At 37.7% G+C, this 22,954-nt stretch overlaps 1 protein-coding gene across 2 annotated transcripts in view; it reads right to left on the reverse strand.

The window, feature by feature from the left end:
* Positions 1–19,013: 19,013 nt before the first annotated feature.
* Positions 19,014–22,954, reverse strand: part of ST6GALNAC3 (ST6 N-acetylgalactosaminide alpha-2,6-sialyltransferase 3) — a 292,424-nt gene continuing 288,483 nt past the window's right edge. Inside the window, exons 3-4 of one of the 2 annotated variants that reach the window (XM_028102440.2) lie at positions 20,265–20,372; positions 19,014–19,200 (exon numbers count right to left, since the gene is read on the reverse strand). In XM_028102440.2, coding sequence (XP_027958241.2) covers positions 19,014–19,200; positions 20,265–20,372 — 295 coding nt within the window. The remainder of the gene's footprint in view (positions 19,201–20,264; positions 20,373–22,954) is intronic. The other variant, XM_088022965.1, reaches the window with a different exon arrangement.

The following is a 22,954-nucleotide window of genomic DNA, read 5'->3' on the forward strand; positions in this document are numbered from 1 at the left end:
GGAGCAGGAAGCCCGATGGATGTGGGGCTCCATCCCAGGACCCTGGGATCATGACCTGAGCAGAAGGCAGATGCTTAAGGACTGAGCCACTCAGGCACCCCTCCTACTGGGATTTTTATGTTTCTTTAACTGTGTAAATGTTGTTAAAAGGGTAGTTTGGAAGAAAGAGCACCAGTGCCCTGCTTGCAAAACATCAGGAATGTGAGAGACCCTTAAAGAATGGTTGCTATAAAACTGATATTTCTCTCTTACTTGTATAGCTATTGTAAATTTGTAAATGGCCTTTTGTTTTAAATTTCTAATTGTTCATTGTCAAGTATACCAATACAACTGGTTTTGTATATTATCTCTTTTCCCGCAATTTTTCTAAAATTCCTAATTAATGCTAGAATTTTTTTTTATAGATTTGTTGGGATTTTTCTGTGTAAACAATTCTGTCAACCAGGAATAGGGAGAGTTTTGTTCCCATCATATGCTTTTTATTTCTGTTTCCTGTCTTATCATGCTGAATAGGACTTCCAGTACAGTGACAAATAAGAATGGTGAAAGCAGACATCCTTGCCTTGTTGCCAAGCATGGAAGAAAAGCATTCAGTCTTTCACCATTCAGTGTGATGTTAGGTTGTGGGCTTTTGTAGATGCCACTTTTCATACACAGATTTAAAGGAAACCTTTCCTTACCTCCTTCCTCTCTGTGATTTCTCTCATAACTCTGGCTCTCAGAAGCACCTTTTTCTGATGCTCTGTCCATAAGTCCAGTCTTTTAGCCTCCCTGTTTGCCCAGCACTTCCCCCTGTTGGGTTTGCCTTGAAGTGGAGAATTCAGAGAAAAGAGCCTTAGGTGCTACTTCTATTCCTACCACCACTACTGGAGGGATGCAGCTTCATTGCTGAGGCTCCATCCTCTAGGAGCCTGTCTTTATAGCCCTCTTGTTGGAGAGAGAATTTCTTTCTTTCTTTCTTTCTTTCTTTCTTTCTTTCTTTCTTTCTTTCTTTCTTTCTTTCTTTCTTTCTTTCTTTCTTTCTTCTTCTTTCTTTTTCTTTCTTTCTTCTTTCTTTCTTTCTTTTTCTTTTCTTTCTCTTTCAAGTGTGTGTGTGTGTGTGTGTGTGTGTGCAAGTAGGGAGTGGGGGGAGGGGCAAAGAGAGAGGGAGAGAGAGAGAATCTTAAGTAGGCTCCATGCCCAGTGTGGATCTTGATCTTAGAACCCTGAGGTCATGACCTGAGCTGAAATCAAGAGCTGGACACTTAACCAACTGAGCCACCCAGGAGCCCCTGGGAGAATTTTCTGTCCATGCATAATGCACTGTTCTAGGATTTGGGATACCTAGAATGTAATCCAGTAGATATGAGAGGAAAAACAAGCAAACAAGGAATTCACTGCCATTTGGGATATTCTTCAAATTTCTCTCTATCTCCAGTCTGACTGCTATTATTTAGTTTTCAGAGTTCTCAGTTCCTTTATTTTTTTGACTAAGGATTTTAACTGTAAACAGTGAGAGATGGGATGCTCACTTCTTAAATGGAATTAGAAATCTATCAGCCATTTTGTAAGAAGGTTGAAGGCTCAAGCTTACACAATACTCAGGCTTACATCTCATTGACCAGAACTTAATAATATGACCATACTCACCTGCAAAGTTGCATGACCAAATGCCCAGCCAAAAGCTAGAGGCTTTGTCACCACAAAACAAAACAAAACAAAACAAAACAAAACAAAACAAAACAAAAAACAAAAGGAAAAATAGATATTAGGGAACATTTAGTAGTTTCTACACCACTATTCTTACCTTCAAAATCTCAGTGTCTAACAGGGCAGAAAGGTATGCAAGCCATGAGTTATATTATTATGTTGTAAGTGTTATAAGAGAGATTTGTCCTCGAGAGCATAGTTTCCACACTGGAGTCTTTGGAATCTAGGGCAGTCTGGGATAGTCACATAGGTCCCAAGTCTTTGTCATCTTTTGCAAAACTTCACAGAAGTCTAATGTTTACCTTTGATTAGTTTCCAAAAGTTAGCAAAGCATTACATTTCTTTTCCTTTGGTTGGAATTCTGTCAACTCAATTAATAATTCTAGTTTTCTCATCCTGATTAGAAATTTAGAAAATTTGTTATTAAAAATATAAAACAAATTACTTTTTACTTAATAAGTGCAATATAGTAGATAATATCTTTCAAAACATGTTGGTAGATTTTATTAGTCTAGATTCTTTTGACAGCAAATAAAAGAGTAAAAATCCAGTTCAGTTCCTAGTTTTTATAAAACGAAAAAGAAAAGGGGCATTTATTGGCTCATATAATTGAGAAAAACCATAGAGAATAAGCATTATTCATGATTTTTTTGAGGGTTCAAAGTATCACCAGCTAGCTTTTTTGTCTCTGAGCTTCTATGCAGCATGGGCATTTTTCCAATTAAAGGGAAGATCACTATTGGTCAAATAGGTTACTAGTGTATCTTTATAGCAATATCACTGGGAAGAGTCAATTCCTTTCTTCCAGAATCCATACTTCAATCACAGGAATGAGATCTGATTGACTTTGGTGGGATAGATACCCATTCCAAACCAATCACCATGGGTAAGATAATATGGTCTGAAGTTTGGCCCATCATGGATTATAGACTTACCCTGATGATCATGGTTGTTACTAGATGACTAGATGAAGAAAGAGGAAAAAGAAAAGAATCTGTGTTGGGAAAATAAAAATAACAGTGACCAAGCATTAATATAGAGTACAAGAAGAGAACCAAATATGATACCTGAGATTATTTACTATTATTTTTAGTTGGGTATCTTTTTTTTTTTTACTCAACTCCAGAGTTACATCATCCACTAAGTTTTTCCATTGAGAAAGATCACAATCAAAAAAGTTTCTGAAATTATCACTTAGAGTATATTCTAAATTTAATTTTCTTCTTTCTGCCAAGAGTTCTGAATTGTCACTTTGTGTCCCCAAGTCAGGAATATTTTCTGTCATTAGAGCCAGAGAAGAAATAACAACTTCATTTTAGCCATAGGTGGTATAGATCCAAAAGCTCTTTATTTTATTTTTTCTCCATTCCTTTGCCACATTCCAGCTGTGATACAGATAACCTAACACCAGGCCTGAGTGTTAATTTGAAATATTATAGTTTCCTACTTAAAGAAAAGTTCCAAACTGCTTTTACTTAAACTTTCAACGGTCACTTAGTAAATATTAAATGAATAAATTACAAATGAATAATCTGATAAATATTGCTCATTCAGAATATCAAATGTGAAAGATACTTGTCTTTTTTTTTTTGAGATCTTGCAATTTCCCTTCTATACACTTAACATTGATGATGCATGTTTTACCCTAATTAAAAATGTGATCTCAGTTCTTTTTCCTTTTTTCTAGCCTATGGCTCATTGCATTTCTGGAAACAGTATTCCTACCATCACAGCAATTTTAAAAACTTGACTGAATTTCTTACTGTTTCTGTCCTCTTTCCATCATCTCAGAACCTATCTGGTGCCAGTATGTCTGGGATTCTCAATTCCCGATGTGTTTGTTCTTGTTTGGGAAGCCAAATAATAAACAAAGCATATTTATTTTTTTATTTTTATTTTTTATTTTTTTAAAGATTTTATTTATTTATTTGAGACAGAGAGAATGAGAGAGAGAGAGAGAGCACATGAGAAGGGGGAGGGTCAGAGGGAGAAGCAGACTCCCTCCCGAGCAGGGAGCCCAATGTGGGACTCGATCCCGGGACTCCAGGATCATGACCTGAGCTGAAGGCAGTCGCCTAACCAACTGAGCTACCCAGGCGCCCCCAAAGCATATTTAGAAACAGATTTTATTCCCTCGACTCTTGATAATGACTGAATTAATACTCCTTCATTTATACCTATGCACCCTGCTATGCTTCTTTTTACTACCAGAACTCCACTCTATGTAATATTCTTTTCTCCTTTCATTTGTACATTTGGAAACATGATAACTTCTTAAAATCTTTCCCCCCTTCTTCTTGATTTTTTTTTTTGTAAAGGCAACTCCATGGGATTATTTTTAGTTGTATTCATTCTTTCAAGTTATATACTAGATTTATTATAGCTTTGTATATGTCGGTCGATTTGATCTATGGTCAATCCTGACATAGGAAAATATGGAAATTTTACCAGTCAATATCAAGATGAGAAACTGAGATATCACCAATCTACCCTTTGCTTTTTACTATTTAGAATTCACATATTTTCCCTCAGATTCATGCATCACTTTCATGTGGAAGCTTTCTTACCTCTTCGGGGTAGAGATGGAGAGGTAGATAGCTTGTGGGTACCCTGTAATGATCCCGACTATTGGTATTCATGGCTTTATGTAATCCCCTCCTCTTTAGGAACTTGCTTCTAGCCACTAGAATATCTCAACATTGAGGTGATGTCATGTCCATGATTAAATTACAAGAGATTTTAACTTTTATCTTGCCAGCAGACTGTTTCTTTGGTGACTTTTTTTTTTAAGATTTTATTTATTTATTTGACAGAGAGAGAGAGACAGCTAGAGAGGGAATATAAGCAGGGGGAGTGGGAGAGGGAGAAGCAGGCTTCCTGCTGAGCAGGGAGCCCGATGTGGGGCTCTAACCCAGGACCCTGGGATCATGACCTGAGCCAAAGGCAGATGCTTAATAACTGAGTCACCCAGGCATCTCCTTTGGTGACTTTGATAAAGCAAGCTGCCGTGTTGTTGAGCTGCCCTATGGAGAGGCCCCCATGGCAAGGTATTAAGAATAGCCTCCAGCTTACAGCCATCAAGGAACTGAACTTAGCCAACAACCACATGAACTTGGAAGTGGATTCTTCCCTAGCTGAACTCTGATAGGGTGTCAGTCCTGGTCAACACCTTGATTGCAGCTGTGTGAGAAACGGTACAGAAGAGGTCTCAGATAAGCCATGCCTGCAGAAATTGTGATATAATAAATGTTGTTTGAAGTGACTAAGTTTGTGATAATTTGTTACACAGCAATAGATAATTAATATAGATGGTCTTTAGGCCTTTATGTTATTCTGTACTTATTTTTATCATAGCACTTATCACATCCTATTCTCTATTACACAAATAACTCCCAAATTTATATCTCTAGACTAGACGTTTCTCTTGAGCTTCATATGCAAAACTTCATTTCAGTGTCCTATATATACCTCAAACTGACCATGTCTAGAACTCAATCTCTAATTCCTTCTTCTATTACATTTCCTATCATAAATAGTAATATCAGTATCTGCCCAATTGTTCAAGCTAACAACTTGATTTCTCTCTTTTCTTTGTGATTTTTTTTTTTTTTTTTTTAGATTTTATTTATTTATTTGAGAGAGAGAGACACGGCAAGAGAGGGAACCCAAGCAGGGGGAGTGGGAGAGGGAGAAGCAGGCTTCCTGCTGAGCAGGGAGCCTAATACAGGGCTCGATCCCAGGACCCTGGGATCATGACCTGAGCCGAAGGCAGACGCTTAATGACTGAGCCGCCCATGCGCCCCTCTCTGTGATCCTTTAAAAAGCAAGTCAGATATATGTCTTTGTTTAAAAACCTTTCTACGCTTTCCATGCATTGCTCTTAAAGTTATAATTCCTAATCACACCCTATAAGACTTATTAAGTTGCATATTTATCTCTAACCACCACTTTCCACTTCTCATCCCTGTGGTTTTCCTCAAGCCAGCCATAGTAAGGAAACCTAGATTTTTGAACTTGTCATGCTTTCTATCTTTTCCTATATTATACTGTTCCTTGTCCATGCTTATCTTCTTCATACCTCCTTTGCTCAATTTGATTCCACTCATTTTCCTGATCTCAGCTTAAATTTACTTTCATCAGGAAGTCTGCCTTGATAATCCCCTTTCCACGTCTTGTCTGTGTTAGGATTTCCTCTGTCATTACCTCCAAAGCACCTGTATTTTTCCTTTCCCAGCACTATCTCATTGTTTGTGAATGCCTATTCACTTCTCTGCGTTTCTCATAACACTGTAAACTTTCATAAAGGCAGGAATTGTGTTGAGATTTTTCACCCAATAAGTCCCTTATGCCTAGTACAGTGTTCCATTTTAATTTGTATTTTCTGTGCACTGTGATGTTCAGCATCTTTTCATGTGCTTATTGTCCATTTGTGTATCTTCCCTTGTGAAGCATATGTTCAAATTGGTTGCCCATTTTTTAAATTGAGATGTTTATCTTTTTATTATTGAGTTGTAAAAGTTCTTTATATATTCAGGATACCAATTCTTTGTCGGCTGTGTGTATTGCAAATATGTTCTCCTGTCTGTGACTTATTTTCATTTCATTTTCATTTTCTTAACAATGTCTTTCAAAACATTTTTAATTTGGTTAAATCTCCATTTGTTAATATTTTTCTTTTATGATTTTTGTTGTTTGTATCTGAGGAAATTTTTGTCTAATCCAAAGTCAGGAAGATTTTATACTTTGTTTTCTTTTAGAATTTTTATTGTTCTTTTATGCTTAGATCAATCATACATCTCAGGTTAATTTTTCTATGTGGTGTGAGGTAAGAGTTGAGATTCATTTTTTTTTCTCATATAGATACCCAGTTGTTTTAGCACCATATATTGAAAAGACTATTCTTTTTTCATTGAATAACTTCAGCATCTTTATAAAAATCAGTTGACCAAGTATATGTGGATCTCTTTCTGGATTCAATCACCATAGCTCATGAGATCACCTGGGTAGCGCTTCTAGCTGAATAGATAATGGAGAAGAGCCTTTTGGAAAGAACATAAGATTTCAGCAGAGATTGAGAAGAGACATGGAAGGTATTAATCTTACAGCTAGCTATCTCCTCTCTCTTTACCCATTCTCCACCCAGAGTAACTCTCCTACCACCAGTACTTTTTCCTGGACTAGGTCACTTCCACAAAGGCATAAGTAGGTTATTCAGGTCATGAAAGCCATTTAATCACATAAGTGTGACTCCTCTTTTAGATTGTCTTTGGAACTTGTAGACCACAAGTGAATGTCAGGACAGGTGCATATAGTGATTTTTTACTTTCCCAGTCTGTTTCTTAGCCCTGCTTAAGTCTCCAGTTAGATGCATATAGCTATCATTACATTAGAAAATTTTCATTTAAGCTCAGTAGATAAGTATAGATGAAAACATCATAAGAAAAAGCATAATCAGGGTAATTCACATTCATGGTAACTCCTAAAGCTGAGAATGAATGCATATCAAGAATAATAATACAAGACTAATTGATCTATATGGATAGAAGGGATAAAATGAATCCATATTTACACCTACATTGGTTCCACATCCTATGCTATTTGAATTCACAGCTTACTTTGAAATGTCTTTGAAAGGTACTGTTTGTTCAATGAATACATTTAAAAATAGTACCAGAGACTTGACTGAACCCTGGGGTCCCCTAGCAGATTTCAGAGCAGACAGGAGAAGAGTTTTTAGCATTTTACTATACCATGGACATTTTCATTTCACTTTTCAAAAATAACTCCTACATTTTCAAACAAACATTGCTCTACTTCTATGAGACACTGCTGTCAGAAAGCCTCATCTTGTGTTAGATGAAAGTGACTTTATGTCTTGGTGGCTGTCTCCTGTATTAATAATTTCTATAAGGCATTGTTAATAGGAATTCAAGATGCACTTCCTGAGATCCACCATGTGCTGCATCATCCTGAGAGTTTGAATCACCCTATAGGTATATTTGAACATTACTTGCACATATAATGTAATGACAATTTTTATATTTGAATCATTTCCTTAGATTTCTTTTACTTCTGTATCATATGCAACATTTTCATTTGCATCATTTTTGTGGCCATTAACTTGTTCTGGGTTATCCTGTAGTTATTTGGAACTTTGATTTAGTTTTCTAATTTTTTTTGTAAACTCCATAAAGATAAGTACCATAGCCTACTCATCTCCGTTCTCTCCAAAGCACTAACAAAGTACCATGAATTTTGTTATATTCCATGTACATTTGTTAAAATAATATTTTTGTACAGATATTAATAAATACCAGGACTAATTCTATAGTTATATATTAATCATATTAGCAAGCTTCCAGTCTACTTACATTGCCAGGAACACAATTAAGCTCATGGCCTATCCAATTCTCAGTAATGAGAAGACAGGTTTGACAGTGTGGGATGATTAAAATGCTTAATGTTCAATTAGTCTTCTTGGATTAAGTCTAGTAAAGGAAAAGACAGGTAATTTAAAGTATTATAGAGAATATTATTTTACAAAAACCTTAAGAGGGCAATTTGAAAAGGGCATTGATTGCTCAAAATGTAAAATATCCAAGGCACCATTTTTTGAAACTACAAAGACCAGATAAAAGGATTATAAATATACTGAAAGTGAGTGATACAGACTAGAAACCAGAAAAATGCAGCAAAACTCGATATGAAGAATTTATTTAATCAAGCAGAAATAGGCGAAGGTGGACAATATAAATGACTCTTAAATCTACAGTGACATCTATTATCATAAATTACCAACATGAGGAATGCTATGATATCAAAAGTAATTTTCTTGAGTCATTACATTTCAAAGACATAGCACAATAGCAAGTATATAAAAATATGAATGTGTGAAATGTGAACAGATTTCCCCCACTGGGAAGCAAAGGAAGTTATAGCTACTTGTGAAGCATTCAGGGATGAAGTCAGCGATCAGCAGTATTAGAGTTGGGGTTGGTGGTTGTGGCATGAACATGTGTGCACCGACCAGCTATGGAATGTACTCCCAACATTTGGGAACCAATTCGGAACATGAATTTGGTGAAATTTGCTATCACTAGAAATAACTTTCTTTTTTTAAAATTTTTTTATTGTTATGTTAATCACCATACATTACATCATTAGTTTTTGATGTAGTGTTCCATGATTCATTGTGTATAACACCCAGTGCTCCATGCAGAATGTGCCCTCTTTAATACCCATCACGAGGCTAACCCATCCCCCCACCCCCTCCCCTCTAGAACCCTCAGTTTGTTTTTCAGAGTCCATCGTCTCTCATGGTTCATCTCCCCCTCCAATTTCCCCCCCTAGAAATAACTTGTTTTAAGAGATAGTATCTGAATATGCTGCTGCTAAGGCAAGGAGCCCCCACACTCAGGCATTTTAGGCTAATTTTTTCAGAGCTTCTGTGTCAAATCTTGCTTTTCCACATGGGGGTGCATCCCATTTCATAGAACTTGTGTTTTGGAGGGGACCTTGGGGACCAAGGAATCCAACTTTCTATCTAGTCACATGAAATACTGAAAGAGTAGGTAGTCTGATCTGTCTGTGAATACTTCCCACAAATTAACTCATTCTAAAAACCTACACTCTAATTTTGGATTTTTCTGAATGTCTTGATATAAAATCTGAAATTTTACACATTGGCTGTAGTTCTGTTCAATGGAGCCACAGAATTTGAAACTCATTTTGTACCTGCATTAATGCCTTTTAAATGTTTGAATTTAGTTCTTCCTAAAACCTTCTATCACACTAGCTAAATGTTTCTAATCTCTGGTGCAACACGACTTCTGTTTCTCTTGTGATGCTGGTTGCCCTTCACTTGTTCCCTTTCTTCTGAATGAATTCTCACTTGTCTGTATCTTTAAGGTGTTGTGACTTCCACTGCAATGAAAAGTGAGAAGAACTAATTCATGAAAGAAGAAATACAAATTTCCAAGAAATATGCAAAAGTGTTTAATTTCCATAGCAATCAGCTAGATGCTAATTAAAGCAAGATAACATTTTTAGCATATGTAAAATTGGCAAAGATGGAAAAAATAACACCAATTTTTGGCAAGGGTGCCGGGAAGTAGGCACCTCTGTACGTTGGTACAATAAAAGAGAAAAAAATCAGAGAAGAGTCCAAAACTTCATAAACAAGCCTGTTCATCATATAGTGAAAAATGATGGAGGAATGGTTAAATACATTATGGCACAATAGAGCTATTAAAAATGTTTTAGGAAATTTAGTGACATTGGGAAAATGCTTGCAATTTCTTATTAAGGAGAAAAAACAAGTTTTTAAAAATACTTCCAGAAGTAGTCTGATCAATTCTGAACCTTGTTATCTTGACTTAGACTCTTCTATGCATCTTAGGTCACAGTGACCTTTTAAATTGCTATGTATCACATTAGAGTGTTCTAAAATCTCCAAATATTTTTTATGAGTACTGCTGTTAAGTCCTGCTGTTGTCTTTCTCGAACCTAAGTGCCCTGCTTTACATTAGTTCCTGTCAAATTTCATTTGGTTTTATTGAACCCATATGTTTGTGTTGTTGAATGCTTTTTTCCCCTTTTTATATTGTTCCATATTGAACAGCCACTCACAGCTCTTCATGATCCACAGACCCATTTGCATGACATTAGTGTCCTCATTCGACATTAATGTCCTTTTATCTATCAAATATAATAAAGTAAATCTTTTTTTTTTTTTTAACTAGGGATGAAATCCAATGTAATCAGCATTACCAAAAGATGTGTTGGACAAACCATTTTAAGTTCAGGTAAAACTGCCACTAAAGATGGAAAATCATTCTAAGTGAATTGCATTGTATCTATTAAACTTCTGCGGAAATTTAGGCATGAGGAGGAAAATTATTATGGAAGATTACGTAGATTTTTAACCGACTTCATAAGCATAGAAAATAGTATGTTTGCAAAATGTTACCCATGATAGATGCAAGAACTCTTAAGAATGCATTGTGTAAGATGCTGCCGGTGTGTGTAGACACTGTGTATTTGTGTTATTCAGCAGCTTTAGCCATGGGCTAAGGGCTGGTAAGAACCTCCATTTAATCCTTTAAAGCACCTTCAGATATTATCACCTGTTAGCAAGCCTTACCCAGAAATTCAAACCTATGTGATTTACCAACCAGGTGCTATAGTTTCTTGTCCTTAAAAGGAATTCCACATTAATCTGGAAGAAGGTAAACACTGGCAGCTTCTCTTCTCTAATTATTTTGTTTTTAGAGTCTCAACTAATCTCTCTCAATGGACAAACTAAGAAAATTTATATGCTAACATACAAAGCATTTTTCCCAAGACAGCAAATAGTTTATTAGGTGAGAAAGAACTTTAGGATGTGGAATTCTGTTAGCATTAAGGGAAAAGGATTTCTAGATAGCTTAAAGAAAATAATGTGCAAAAATAGAAAGTATTGAGAAAGGAAGAAAAATGTTGGAAGCTGAAGAGAAACATTCTGAAGGGCCTCTCTCCATGGGAATATACCGTGTGCTGGACAAGGGAAATATAGACATATCAGGACCCTTTTCCTTGAACAAGCTCATATGCCAATGTGCATAGAGAACGGGAGGGACACGCATGAGAGATATTTGTTATTTTCAGATATGAGAACCACCAGTTTCATTCTTTACTTAAAAAAAAAATTATCACAACATTGCATAGACCTGAAGACCAAAGGGAAGTTGATCTTTGTGACATCTTACAAAGGAAAGAGGCACACACACACAAAACTGGTTGATCAGAGGCAAGGATGGATCTATCTTATATTAATCAAAGGTCAGTAAGACGTTACTTCTACTGTTGGTAGAATTAAGTCACTTGAAAGTGTTGCTAGCATGCTAATTTCTGTCTTCATTTCTTTGGGTAAGGGAAAAAATTTCCTCTCTTTTCGACATTATAGGATCTAGAACAATATTTTGTTCCCTCGTTTATTTTGTTTGGGTGTAGATACTGACATCCATGTGAAGAGAAATTTTTTCTTAAGTGTTCTTAAGAAGGATTATCAACATAACTCATCCATACAGTTGCACATAACAGTAATTTTTTTAAGCTATATGTTATCATGACTAAGAATATTATGACAGACCAGTCTCTGGTCCTTTTCCTCCTGGGACACCAGACAACACTGCCCACCTCTACCAGGCCACATGACTGAGCCTGTCTGATGGAATGTGGATGGAGTCTGCACACCACTTCTGGACTTACGAATGAAACCTTCCAATGCAGAATCCTCCATGCTCTTTCCCCATTAGCAGGCCAAAACGTGAGGTTTCTTAGGGTGCAGAGGAGGGTAAAGCCAAATGATGGGAGGAGCCTGTGTCTTTGAATCATCCAGAGACAAGCTGGTTGGAGAGGAGCATCTAAACAAACCTTATTCTGTTAAGTCACTGAAATGTTGGGGTCATTGGTTATACCAATTAGCCTGCTCCAACTAGGTGTGGACTTTGGGTCATGCTGCTTGGTTACAAAAACCTCATTGTGCCACCTTGGTCAAGCAACTTAACCTCTTTGTGCTTTTCTTTCTTTATATGTGAAACGGTGATAGTAATATTACATACCTCACAGAGTACTTGAGGGGATTGAATGAGGTATACAGCCCTATAATAAACATGGCATATAAGTTATTATAATTTTATTCCCAAAGAAGACTCATTTTAAGATCATATCCAAATAGGGGTCGCCTACAGAGTTTGGTAGAGTACTAGAAGTTGACTTGTAAAATGAAAAACTGCCCACATATAATGTTCAACTTCAAGAGTGCTGAGTTTTCTAGAAAGAAAATTAGGGAGAAAAAGAGGAGTGGAGGAAGAAAAGGAGGGAAATCATGAAGGAAGGAGGGAGGAAGAATGAAGACTTCTGTATTTTAAGCAGCGTACGTACTTACCCATCTTGCTATCCGGTCTGATACAACAAGAATGGAAATATGCCTCAGCATTAGATAGTTAATGTGGACAAAACACATTCTGGAGGCTAACCAACATTTTCTCTTGTCATTGTCTGCAGTAGTACCCTGGACACCTTTCTGCCCTGGGTACTGAGTATATTGAGTATCTCCCTCTGCCCCGCACCCCCACTCCTGACTTGCTTTTTTTCTTTCAATGACAAATACTCTCTGGCTGTGTTCACAACTCCTCACTTACCTTATAGAAGCAAACCAACTGAAATACACCAGTAGCCCTTTGCCATTTAGTAAGCTTTATTCTAAGGCATGGTGCCTATAAATAAAGCAGTATGATGCTAGAAAAAAAGCTCACCAAGTGCACAAACTGTGCGTTTACAGTCTCTACTATAAATAGATGAAGATTACAGGTTTTTAAAGTGAATGAGAGATTATAGCAAAAATTGTGTGAATTCAGAAAAATGAGTGAAGCATAAAATATACTGTATGTAATAGAAATGGGTATTTACTCAGTAGCAATGACAACAAAGTTAAGCACAAGGAAATTAGTACTTTGAAGATTTAGTAACAAGGAACCATGAAATGCTCTGGTTTGTGTCTCTTTGGAGTTTCTCAGGAGACACTGCTCACTATATAGGCAAAAATGTGAATATATGAAGTTGGCTATTTATTCGTCAAGGTGTTCTTCACTTTTATGAAAGTGAGCTTCTATTTTTCTGAAGTCTCCAAGGCATGAACAAAGGGAAACATGTCTGTGGAGAAAGAAGAGCTTTTCTATTCCATAAACAAATTGTGCCTATTTTCAAAAGGGGGAAAAAAAGTAGAGGACTTAAAAAAACTAAATGAGATTTTCTGCAAAGTTACAATGGCCCAAGGACAATTCTGATTTGATGCTTTAGCAGTTTACATGGAATTTTACTCTAGTGGCTTCTCTAAGTTTCTGCAAAAACAAGCAACAAAACAATATGCTATCTCAGAGTCAAAGAAACCATTTTCAGAGCCTAGTGAATATAGCTTCAAAATTCTCCTCTTCCAACAATATCATATGAGCAGACCATAAAGAAAAAACTCTTTCAGGGGTGCCTGGGTGGCTTAGTCCTTAAGCGTCTGCCTTCGGCTCAGGTCATGATCTCAGCGTCCTGGGATCGGGACCCACATCGGGCTCCCTGCTAGGCGGGAAGCCTGCTTCTCCCTCCCCCACTCTCCCTGCTTGTGTTCCCTCTCTCGCTGTGTCTCTCTCTGTCAAGTAAGTGAATAAAATCTTAAAAAAGTAAAGAAAAACTCCTTCTGGGTGGCTCAATCGTTAAGTGTCTGCCTTCGGCTCGGGTCGGGTCCTGGGATCGAGCCCCGCATCGGGCTGCCTGCTCTGCAGGAAGCCTGCTTCTCTCTCGGCCTCTGCCCCTGCTTATGTTCCCCCTCTCACTGTCTCTCTCCCTCTATCGAATGAATAAATAAAATCTTAAAAAAAAAAAAAGAAAAAAAACTCTTTCAATCTTGCATGATGATTAAGTCCGGCGGAGCACTTGGGGCAGTGACTTACCTTCCAGAAGGGTATCTGCCCTCGAAGATCACGTGTGGTACAGAGACAGGTGTGGAAACAAAGGGTAGAATTTTACCGGCCAGTGCAGATAGATTATTTCACTAATGAGCAGCCGCATTGGTTTGAGAATTAGGACACTTGGTTTCTGGAGATAATTGGACAATAGGACATGTCAGTTACACCAAGCACCTTCCATACTCAACAGCTCTTAGAGGAGTATCGGTAGCTTGATCATCCTTAACAACAAGGAAGTAAGATACTCACTTTTACATTCCTTAAATTAGTCCTACAATTTCATGATAACAGAAGGTTATGCAGTCTTAGCAATAAACATAGATAACAGAGAATATGGACAATTACCGGGATATGTTCCTTCAATTAGGTGACTGTTTCTGTATTCAGTGTGGGGATTTCTCTGATCATGAGTAGAATCAACACTACTAATCTATCCCTTGGATTCCAGGGATAGACTTTCATTAAGTCATTTATGCATTTTTTCAGCTACCATTCTGTGCTTTAAAAAAAGTTATGGAAACAGTACTAGAGAAGGAGATATGAGATAAGAATTTGAGGCTCAGGACTGCCATTAGTCTGTGTTATAGCCATGGGCAATCACTTCACTTCTATAGGTCTATTTCTTCAACTCCAAGAAGGAGGGGTTGAATTGACTGGTCTCTAAACCCGTTGCAGCTCTAAAAGTCTAGAATACTTACAAAGGTTAGCACTGAAGAGTCACTGGATCTATGAATACTGTTAAAATGATGAGGTCTTGCATTTTAAAAATGCAGTTGAGGGAAAAGCATTTTTCCCCCTCATGGCTCTGGGACTGTAAATCATTTGTTCTGCTAAGGTATGTAATCGCCTGACGTGGGGCAATATAGTTTGTTCTATGCATTCGAAATGCCACATTAAATGCTAGATGGGTATGTTGTTAAAAAAAAAAAAGTAAACCTTCTGATTATATTATCTTCCTTATTAAAATGAAAACTGAGCTTACAATTAGCATCCAAGTAACACAACCATGTGAAGTATTCAGTGTTTTTTCCTAAGGAAGTAACAAGTGATTCTCTTCTGATGGCTTTATACTTCTGGAAAGGTCAGCAAAGTCCCCAATTCAGACTCTTGCTCCCACAACGGCTGGTTCATTTCAAATCCTCAAAGTGTAATCTCCTTATACACTTTCCTCTTTTCAGAATAGTCACAGTTCTCTAACCATATAATAAAAACCATGCAAATCTGAGTATTGCTTATGTCAAAGGCAGGCTTATTTGAATAAGGGGACCAATGTTCATTCACTTCAGTGTGAATGCAGCTTGATGTAGTGTTTTCCAGTGTGACTAGGTGAACTGCGATCATCAGAGCCTACAACAGAGATTGCTATCCTTAGAGGTCTGATCTGTGACAATTGTGGCATCTGTGTTCTCAGTTCTAGATAGAGCAGCTTCTCCAGCTTTATTCTATGGGCCAGCCATTGAATATTATCTGATGTACTCTTTACAATCGGTATGTTTAATTTGGATTTTTGCCTTATTTTTTCATCAGGATTCAAAATGTAAACCAACAAATTTCATTGAAGTCTAAAATAGGTTTTCTGTGATTCATACATATCACTGAAAAATAGAGGATTACAGGTATGATTTTAAACACACACACACACACACACACACACACACAGTGACTCTATGTGCATATATACAAACATCCTTCCAAACTGGTTTTTCTTTGATAGGTTTCATAGCAAGGTAAGATATAGTCTAGAAGTTTTCTAATTCACATTACCATCATAACAATATAAATCATTACTACTTAGTCACGAGGCTAACTTAGAAAAGACTCAAACATTCATTTTAAAACTGTTTTTAAATTTCCTTGCTTTTTTTCTAAAATTCTGCAGAATTAAAAATAATATTTACTCTATTATTTCTAGCATGCATGTTTTTAACGCTGATTTCAGCAAATTGTGGCCATTTTCAATAGTCCACTTGCCTAAAGCCTTGGATGGAATTGGAATATGTTTGTTTTTTACAGATGTTAATTAACTTCTGGAATAGATATACATCAGTGATGAGTGAGTTTGGTTGAATTCTTCAATGTTTAGCTGCTGGGTGAAATCTTTCAGTTGGCTAGAACCAGTGAAATTGGCCAGAAACTTGTGTGACAAGTTTGAATTTCTCCTTTGTCATTCTCTTCTCTATCCGTAAATCTTAGATGACAAATTTCTCAATATGGGAGAAATTACACTTTGTATTTCCACTAGAATTGGGAAGCTGAGGGTAAAGAGGAACAGGAAATGGAAGCAGGGAACATTAAGACTACAGAGAAAAATAAGTTACGTGATTCTCTCAAAATGCTGATTACACTGGAAATCATCCAATTAGGTTTCCAAATTGAGAATACTGGTTTTTTTGTTTCCCACTTTTAGAAAAAAGGAGGCAAGAGACAACAATAGAAAGTGGGGTTGGGGTTCAGTTAAGGAAAAAAGGGGGGAAGGGAGAGCAAGGAAGAGAGGAGAGGGGAGGCCCCCCTTCACCCTTCCAGAGGAAACGCTGACTTTTCTACACACACCTCCCACAGCAGGGTACCTGTGGGCGTGGCAAAGTCTCTTTCCTGGAGAGGCAGGGGAGCCAGGAAGGGGGCAAAGTGTCTTATTAGTAAGGACTAAAACAAATCGATTTAACCCTCCATTTACCAGAAAATGAAATAAATTATGGCATTCCCTGAAGCATTGTGATAATCAAATGTTCCTTTTTATTTAAAAGTGGAACTTCTGTGTCAAAACAGGGGGAAAACCATCTGTATTACAATTTTAACATTTGCAACTGTTTATTTTTCTTTGAGTGGGCATTTCCATCCATCGTCCGCTCAACAAAACCTGACATACCTAGAACTGAAAAGCACACGAGGAAAAAACAGGAGTGTTGAAGGAAATGGCGTTTGGCCATTTTCTTGGCTCTGAGTATTGGTGTTAACCAAATGGCAAGCAGAGAGCAGCAAAGAGGATTTTGCCCAGGATGGCCCCACTTAATGAGAACTTATCATGGGATCCAGCACTGGTAAAGACCTGCAAAGGGCTGCTGACGTGAAATGCGTCATCACTTTCATCCTTCAAATCATTCTGTCAATTGTATCATTTGCAAGGATATTTTTGTCTCTTGGCTACTCTGTCAGCAAATCAACCCTCTCATATTTAATGAGCAATGAGTGTATGGAGAACAATGTCATCTCAAGATGGGACAGAAAACTATTTCTCTGCGTTCATTCCCTCCTGGTGTCCCTGCTTCCTCATTTTTCTCTACCTAAAAAGTCATTAAAAAAAAATTCAAAAGTACCTACATTCACAGGAGTCCTAGTCTATGGCCAGGACAATCCTTGTGATACTTTTTGCAAAATCCTGATATAATATATTGTATTTGGCACTGAAATCAATTGGTTACTAGTCTACATAAATGTATTCTATACAAATTCTATACAATATTCTATACAAATATTAGCAGAGGGAAAGATCTGGAATATATCAAAGCAAAGAACAAATTGCAGATCGTCTGCTAAGGAGATGTGAAAATGTGCAGGCAATAGCCCAGTGGGGTGGTCACAGGCATCACATAGGACAGCATATATATAAGGACTTTAAATGACAAAGCACTTTGGACATTAAGGTCATTATTAGTGTTGTTATTCTGGTATAACAACTGATACACTGTGGGGAAAATGAACCCCAAGAAGGCAAAAGCTCTGGTCAGATTGAATACAAGGAATCATTTCCTCTCCATGTCTAGCGGTTGGCACTGGGCAACGATAATGTACTGTATGGAGAGATGCAGCTGAGCCTATAAAGTAGAAATCTGAATATACAAATATATATTATGAAGTATGGTAGGATACAAATTGATGTAAAAATATGCTTTGCTTTCCTTGTTTCATGTTTAAAAAGCATATATTTTTGTGTTGTTGGCTGTCGAAGCACAGTTAGCAAACCCTTTTGGTTATGTTTTAAGAACGCTTTCACAGTATATGTTATTACAGTGTTGGTATCTTACATATTAAATAGCTTTCTGAAATATTTAGGACTCGACCAAAAATAACTAAGCAGTAATAAAGATCACTCTAGTGACATGTTAAGTTATATTGTTTGGGGTAGTGAGAATGGAGTGGTGAGAGTGAAAATTCCTCAAGATTTGCTAGTTGGCCCATTTTGAATTAAGTGTTTGAATTGTTGAAGAATCCTGATGGGTGGGATGTCCGTGATATCTTCATTGTTAATTAGGCAATGGCCTGAGGCTTTAGCTATAGGAGGTACTGTAGGACCATGGTCTGTCAGGAAGAGATTCCATCCCTGCCTCTGGGTTAACTAGTCACTGCGGTACGATACTTGTACCCAGATAGCGTTTCTTGGGTCAGTGTTTGACAATCAACCATTCTTCAAGATGGTGGAGCTGCTCAAGTTCAAGAGACCAGAGAGTCAATAACTTTGCCTCACGAGGCCAAATCCCATGGCTTCTGAAAGTTACTCACTGTTCAAGAATTCTGGGCAGCTTTCTTGAAGGATAATCTTCCCATTTCTTAGGTCACTGCTGTCATGTTACTGGCCTTCATTGCAATTCCAGTTAAATTATAAAGTGCAGTATGTAATGTTGAACCTTCAGAAAGAGTGTAAAGAGCACATCCACCCTCCATGAAATCCCAAGTTCAAATTACTGGCAGAGTCACCATCCATTTTGGAGAATGTACAGAAACTTGGTCATTGTTGCTGTCTTTATCGTCACCATCATCAGCATCATGAGCATCACAGTTGTGGTATTATGATCATGTCAAGTGTTGTGGCAAGATCAGAAAAAACTAACATCAAGACACTGTCCAGTTTGGGTGTGTGAATATTATCCTGTGTTTCTTGGCCCATTTAGCAAACACTTTCTTTTCAGTGATAAACCTATGCCCCCCATATGGAGCATGTTCATGAAGAAAATATTCATCACACTCATCTCTTCCTTGTTCATAGTAATGATAGGGGACTTTTCTATATCCTTCTGTCCTAAAAAAGAAAAAAAAAAAGAAAAGAAAAGGAGAGAAGAATTGAGATGAAGAATGGAGCATTCATTTGCAAGAATCCATTATGTGCCTAGTAAATGCATTTACTTGCAAACCCATGCATGATTCTTGTCCATGAACTCAGTTAAAAGCTATTATGTATAGAAGCTTTTAGGAAGATTTACCAGATCCTTAGTGCCTTAATAAATCAAATAAAATTTATATATCACACCAATTGCATTCAAACATATACCTATCTTGGAAGGAGGAAACAGTGTATAATGGAGGCAAACTTCAGAGGGCCTGATGCTCTTACAGAGCTTGAAGAAGCTTTGTGATTTTTCACAGTAAGATATTTGGTACATTTGTGCTTCATTATACTTAGGGTAGAAATATTTGATCATGAAGATTGTGGCTTAGTTACCATTTTGACAATATGATTAAAATACTCTCTGAGTTACATTATGCCAATTGTTAATGTGGAAGTATATTTCATTACCTTGATGAAGCAAGGAGGGTTTATTTTATTAAATAATTAGAAATGATCCCTCCAGCAGGGATATACTGTAGATAAACATATCTATTTTAAATATGGATCTGGCAGATTACTCACTTATTAGTAAACTATAATTTCCAGGAATTCTTGCTAAGCTGTCAGCTTCTCTGAGGCTTCAGGACATTTTGTCCTTCATGATCAAATATAACCATTGAGTAGCTAGCTATCCATCAAGCCATTAGAGCAGCAGAAATGACAAACTTGCTTTGCAAATTAAATTACCACTAAACTTGCTCTGTATTTCCAAGCCACAAATCCCTGATATGCCACTGATTAAGGGGAAAATGTTCCTTCTGACATTTGACATTAGATTGTGGTAAATATTTTTCTTTTTATCACCCCTAAAAGTCACAACTTGATGCACTGACAATAAAATGTCATGTCAGCAAAGAGCACCAGGAAATAATTGTCACTTTATCTGTTTCTCCGATTTATGGTATTAAAATGAATTGTGATATTTTGACAAGATATCAGAATTGGAGATGCATAAAAATAATTTCCTGTGATCTTACTTGCAGTAGGTGTCATTTATCATCCCGTAGACGTGAATGCCATAACAGGCATCCATGGCCAGAATGAAGGTAAACCACCCTGTGCTGAGATAAGAGCCAGACTGGACTCTGTGGGGGGGAACAGAAACAAACAACAACAAACAAAACAAAACAAACAAAAAAACATACACAGAACAACAATAAAGTGTGGTGAGAAATGAGCAACCTTTTATCAAAAGCATAGCCCTTGTTATCAGGAAAAAGCATTAAGAAACTTGACAACCTGTTGAAGATACACACTTATTTTGAATTATCTCTGAATAATTTATAGGCATGCTCTCACTCTTACTACCTTAAGCCTAGAAGCTATGCTGTATGGAAGAGAAGCCATATGGCAAATATCTGAAGTCAAATAATCCTGCTCCCTTCGGGTAAAAAATAATTTATTTGATTTTCCATAAGACACAGTTTAGTGCTGTATATCAGAGGACAGGTTTTCTAAAGTTGCTTGGAGCCCTGATGGGAACTGAATGATAATGGTGTTATTTTGCTTACCTGGACATATCACTTTCTTTAAGACTTGTTGGGTTTCTAAGTGTAAATTGGATGCAGTGTAGGTGAATGACTTGCTCTATGAGAGCATCTGAAAAGTTTTCCTTCACTGATTTCTAGGCATCATGAGACAAGACTTTTCCTTTGTAAGACCTCTGTTACCAATCTCTTCAACACATTTTTATTGAACACCTACTATGTGCAATTACTATCGTAAATGCTGGCGATATGGCAATCATCAAAACAACCAAAGATTTTCTCTTCATAGATTTAGAGGTGGCTATGTTTATGAAGGTTAGCCCCAGAAGGCCTCTTTGATAATGGAAGCAAAGATCTGGGTTGCGGTGGGGAGAAGAAGGTTGCTGTTGGTGCTGGGGTGGGAATAGTAAGAAGCCATGTGGAACATATTGGAAAAGATGGTCTCTCATGTGCAGTCTTTCAACTCTCATCTCGGCCGCATTAAGAATGGGCTTTGACAGGTCATGACCAAGCCCCATGTCGGGCTCTCTGCTCAGTGGGAGGCTGCTTCTCCCTCTGCCTGCTGCTCCCTCTGCTTGTGTGCTCTCTCTCTCTCTCTCTCTGTCAAATAAATAATAAAATCTTAAAAAAAAAAAAAAAAGAATGGGCTTTGAGCCTGGACCACTTCCTTTATAAGAGATCCTCACATCCTGTGCTTGGTTATTGTCTTGTGTGGGGATATCTTTCCCTGTTTCAGACTCAATGTGTACTCCTTTGTTCCGCTTAGGTATACATATTACATGACACCTGGTCAACTGCATACTATATCTATCCCCTGCCAGGAGGGGACAGGGTCCTTTGGTTGCCTGCAGGCCAAGGGCTCTGAATCAGTTGCCAGGAAGGACCAAAAGGCCATGAGGACCAAGGCTCACTATGAGAGCTGATCTTGTTCTATCTCCTTTCTATGTGAGTAAAGCATTTCTCTATCCAGTGTTTGTGTTGTGCTTTTCTTGGCAGTTCAAATAAGACACAGTGGGAAGAAGTGCTTGGACTTCTACCTCTGGTGATAGGAGACAGATGTCACCTGCTCAACAGACCATATGAGAGGAAAGTGTTCCAGGAAGAGAAAATGTAAAGGGTAAATCATAAAGATGGAAGTGTGCTTGGTATGTTTAAGGAAAAGAGGGAAATCATAGTAACCGAAGGGCGAGAGTGGCCGATGTAGTTAGGTGTTGTGTTGATTGGAAGGGTCTGCCAAATTTCGATGGCTCAAAGGAATGCTGGATGAAAAGCTCTATCTCCATACTTGACTTTAGCCAAGGGGACCCAATCCATCCAAAACAGATGACTGTCTATCTCCTTAATCTCTTCCCATAGGAGCATTTGGGTCTCACCAGGTTATCTGGCAACTGTGCAGCACCATTTCTAAAAAAGACTACATTTCATACCTTCCATCTAGACTTCCTGGCATGCTGGAGCGTTGCCAGCTCTTCTAGAAACTGACACTTAGCAACTGATAACCACTCTCTGGGTACAGCCCTCCAGCCAGTAGTCACTTCCCACTGATGTCCTGTATTGTTGATGTAATTCTCCAGCACCAAGCCATCAATGTGTTATACTTAGAACCCTGGATCCTTTGATTCTTTTTTTTTTTTTTTTTTTTTACAGTCATTGTTTAGTATCAGTTGACTTACAACATGTAAGCATTTCAGGAGCAACACAAGCTCGCAGAGGGGTATGATAACTGGATTTTCTCACTTCTATTTTAATTGGCTCTGGATGTTTTTTAAGGAGAGACAAAGCCAGTCCATACATATCCGTCCCCTCTGCTCACTTGCCACTGAGTCTGAAATGCCACCGTGTAAATCGTCTTCCTGGTGTGTCTTCTAAGTGGAAAATATTCCAGAAACAGGATCACATGGAGTTACGTGCACTTTCCTCCGGGATAAGAATAGTAGCAGCAGCATGGGTTAGGAATGGGTGCCAAATGGGAGGGGGGATATGCCAGAGGGAGGTGGGATACACTCAAGAGCAACTTTGCTTGTTATACAATTTGACTTGCCGTCCGACCTGTCTTCTGAGGTCTGAGGGAGAGCAGCGATGATGAGATCTGCTTCACACACCATCTGCTTAAATGTCCTCATGTGAAAATTGGGAGAGATCAGAAGATGCAAGAGTCTTGATTAGAAGCTCCCAAAATG

This window comes from Eumetopias jubatus, unplaced genomic scaffold (genome assembly GCF_037043125.1).
Source record: "Eumetopias jubatus isolate StellerSeaLion01/CBP00866 unplaced genomic scaffold, mEumJub1_p1.0 scaffold_4, whole genome shotgun sequence".
Classification (NCBI taxonomy): Eukaryota; Metazoa; Chordata; class Mammalia; order Carnivora; family Otariidae; genus Eumetopias; species Eumetopias jubatus.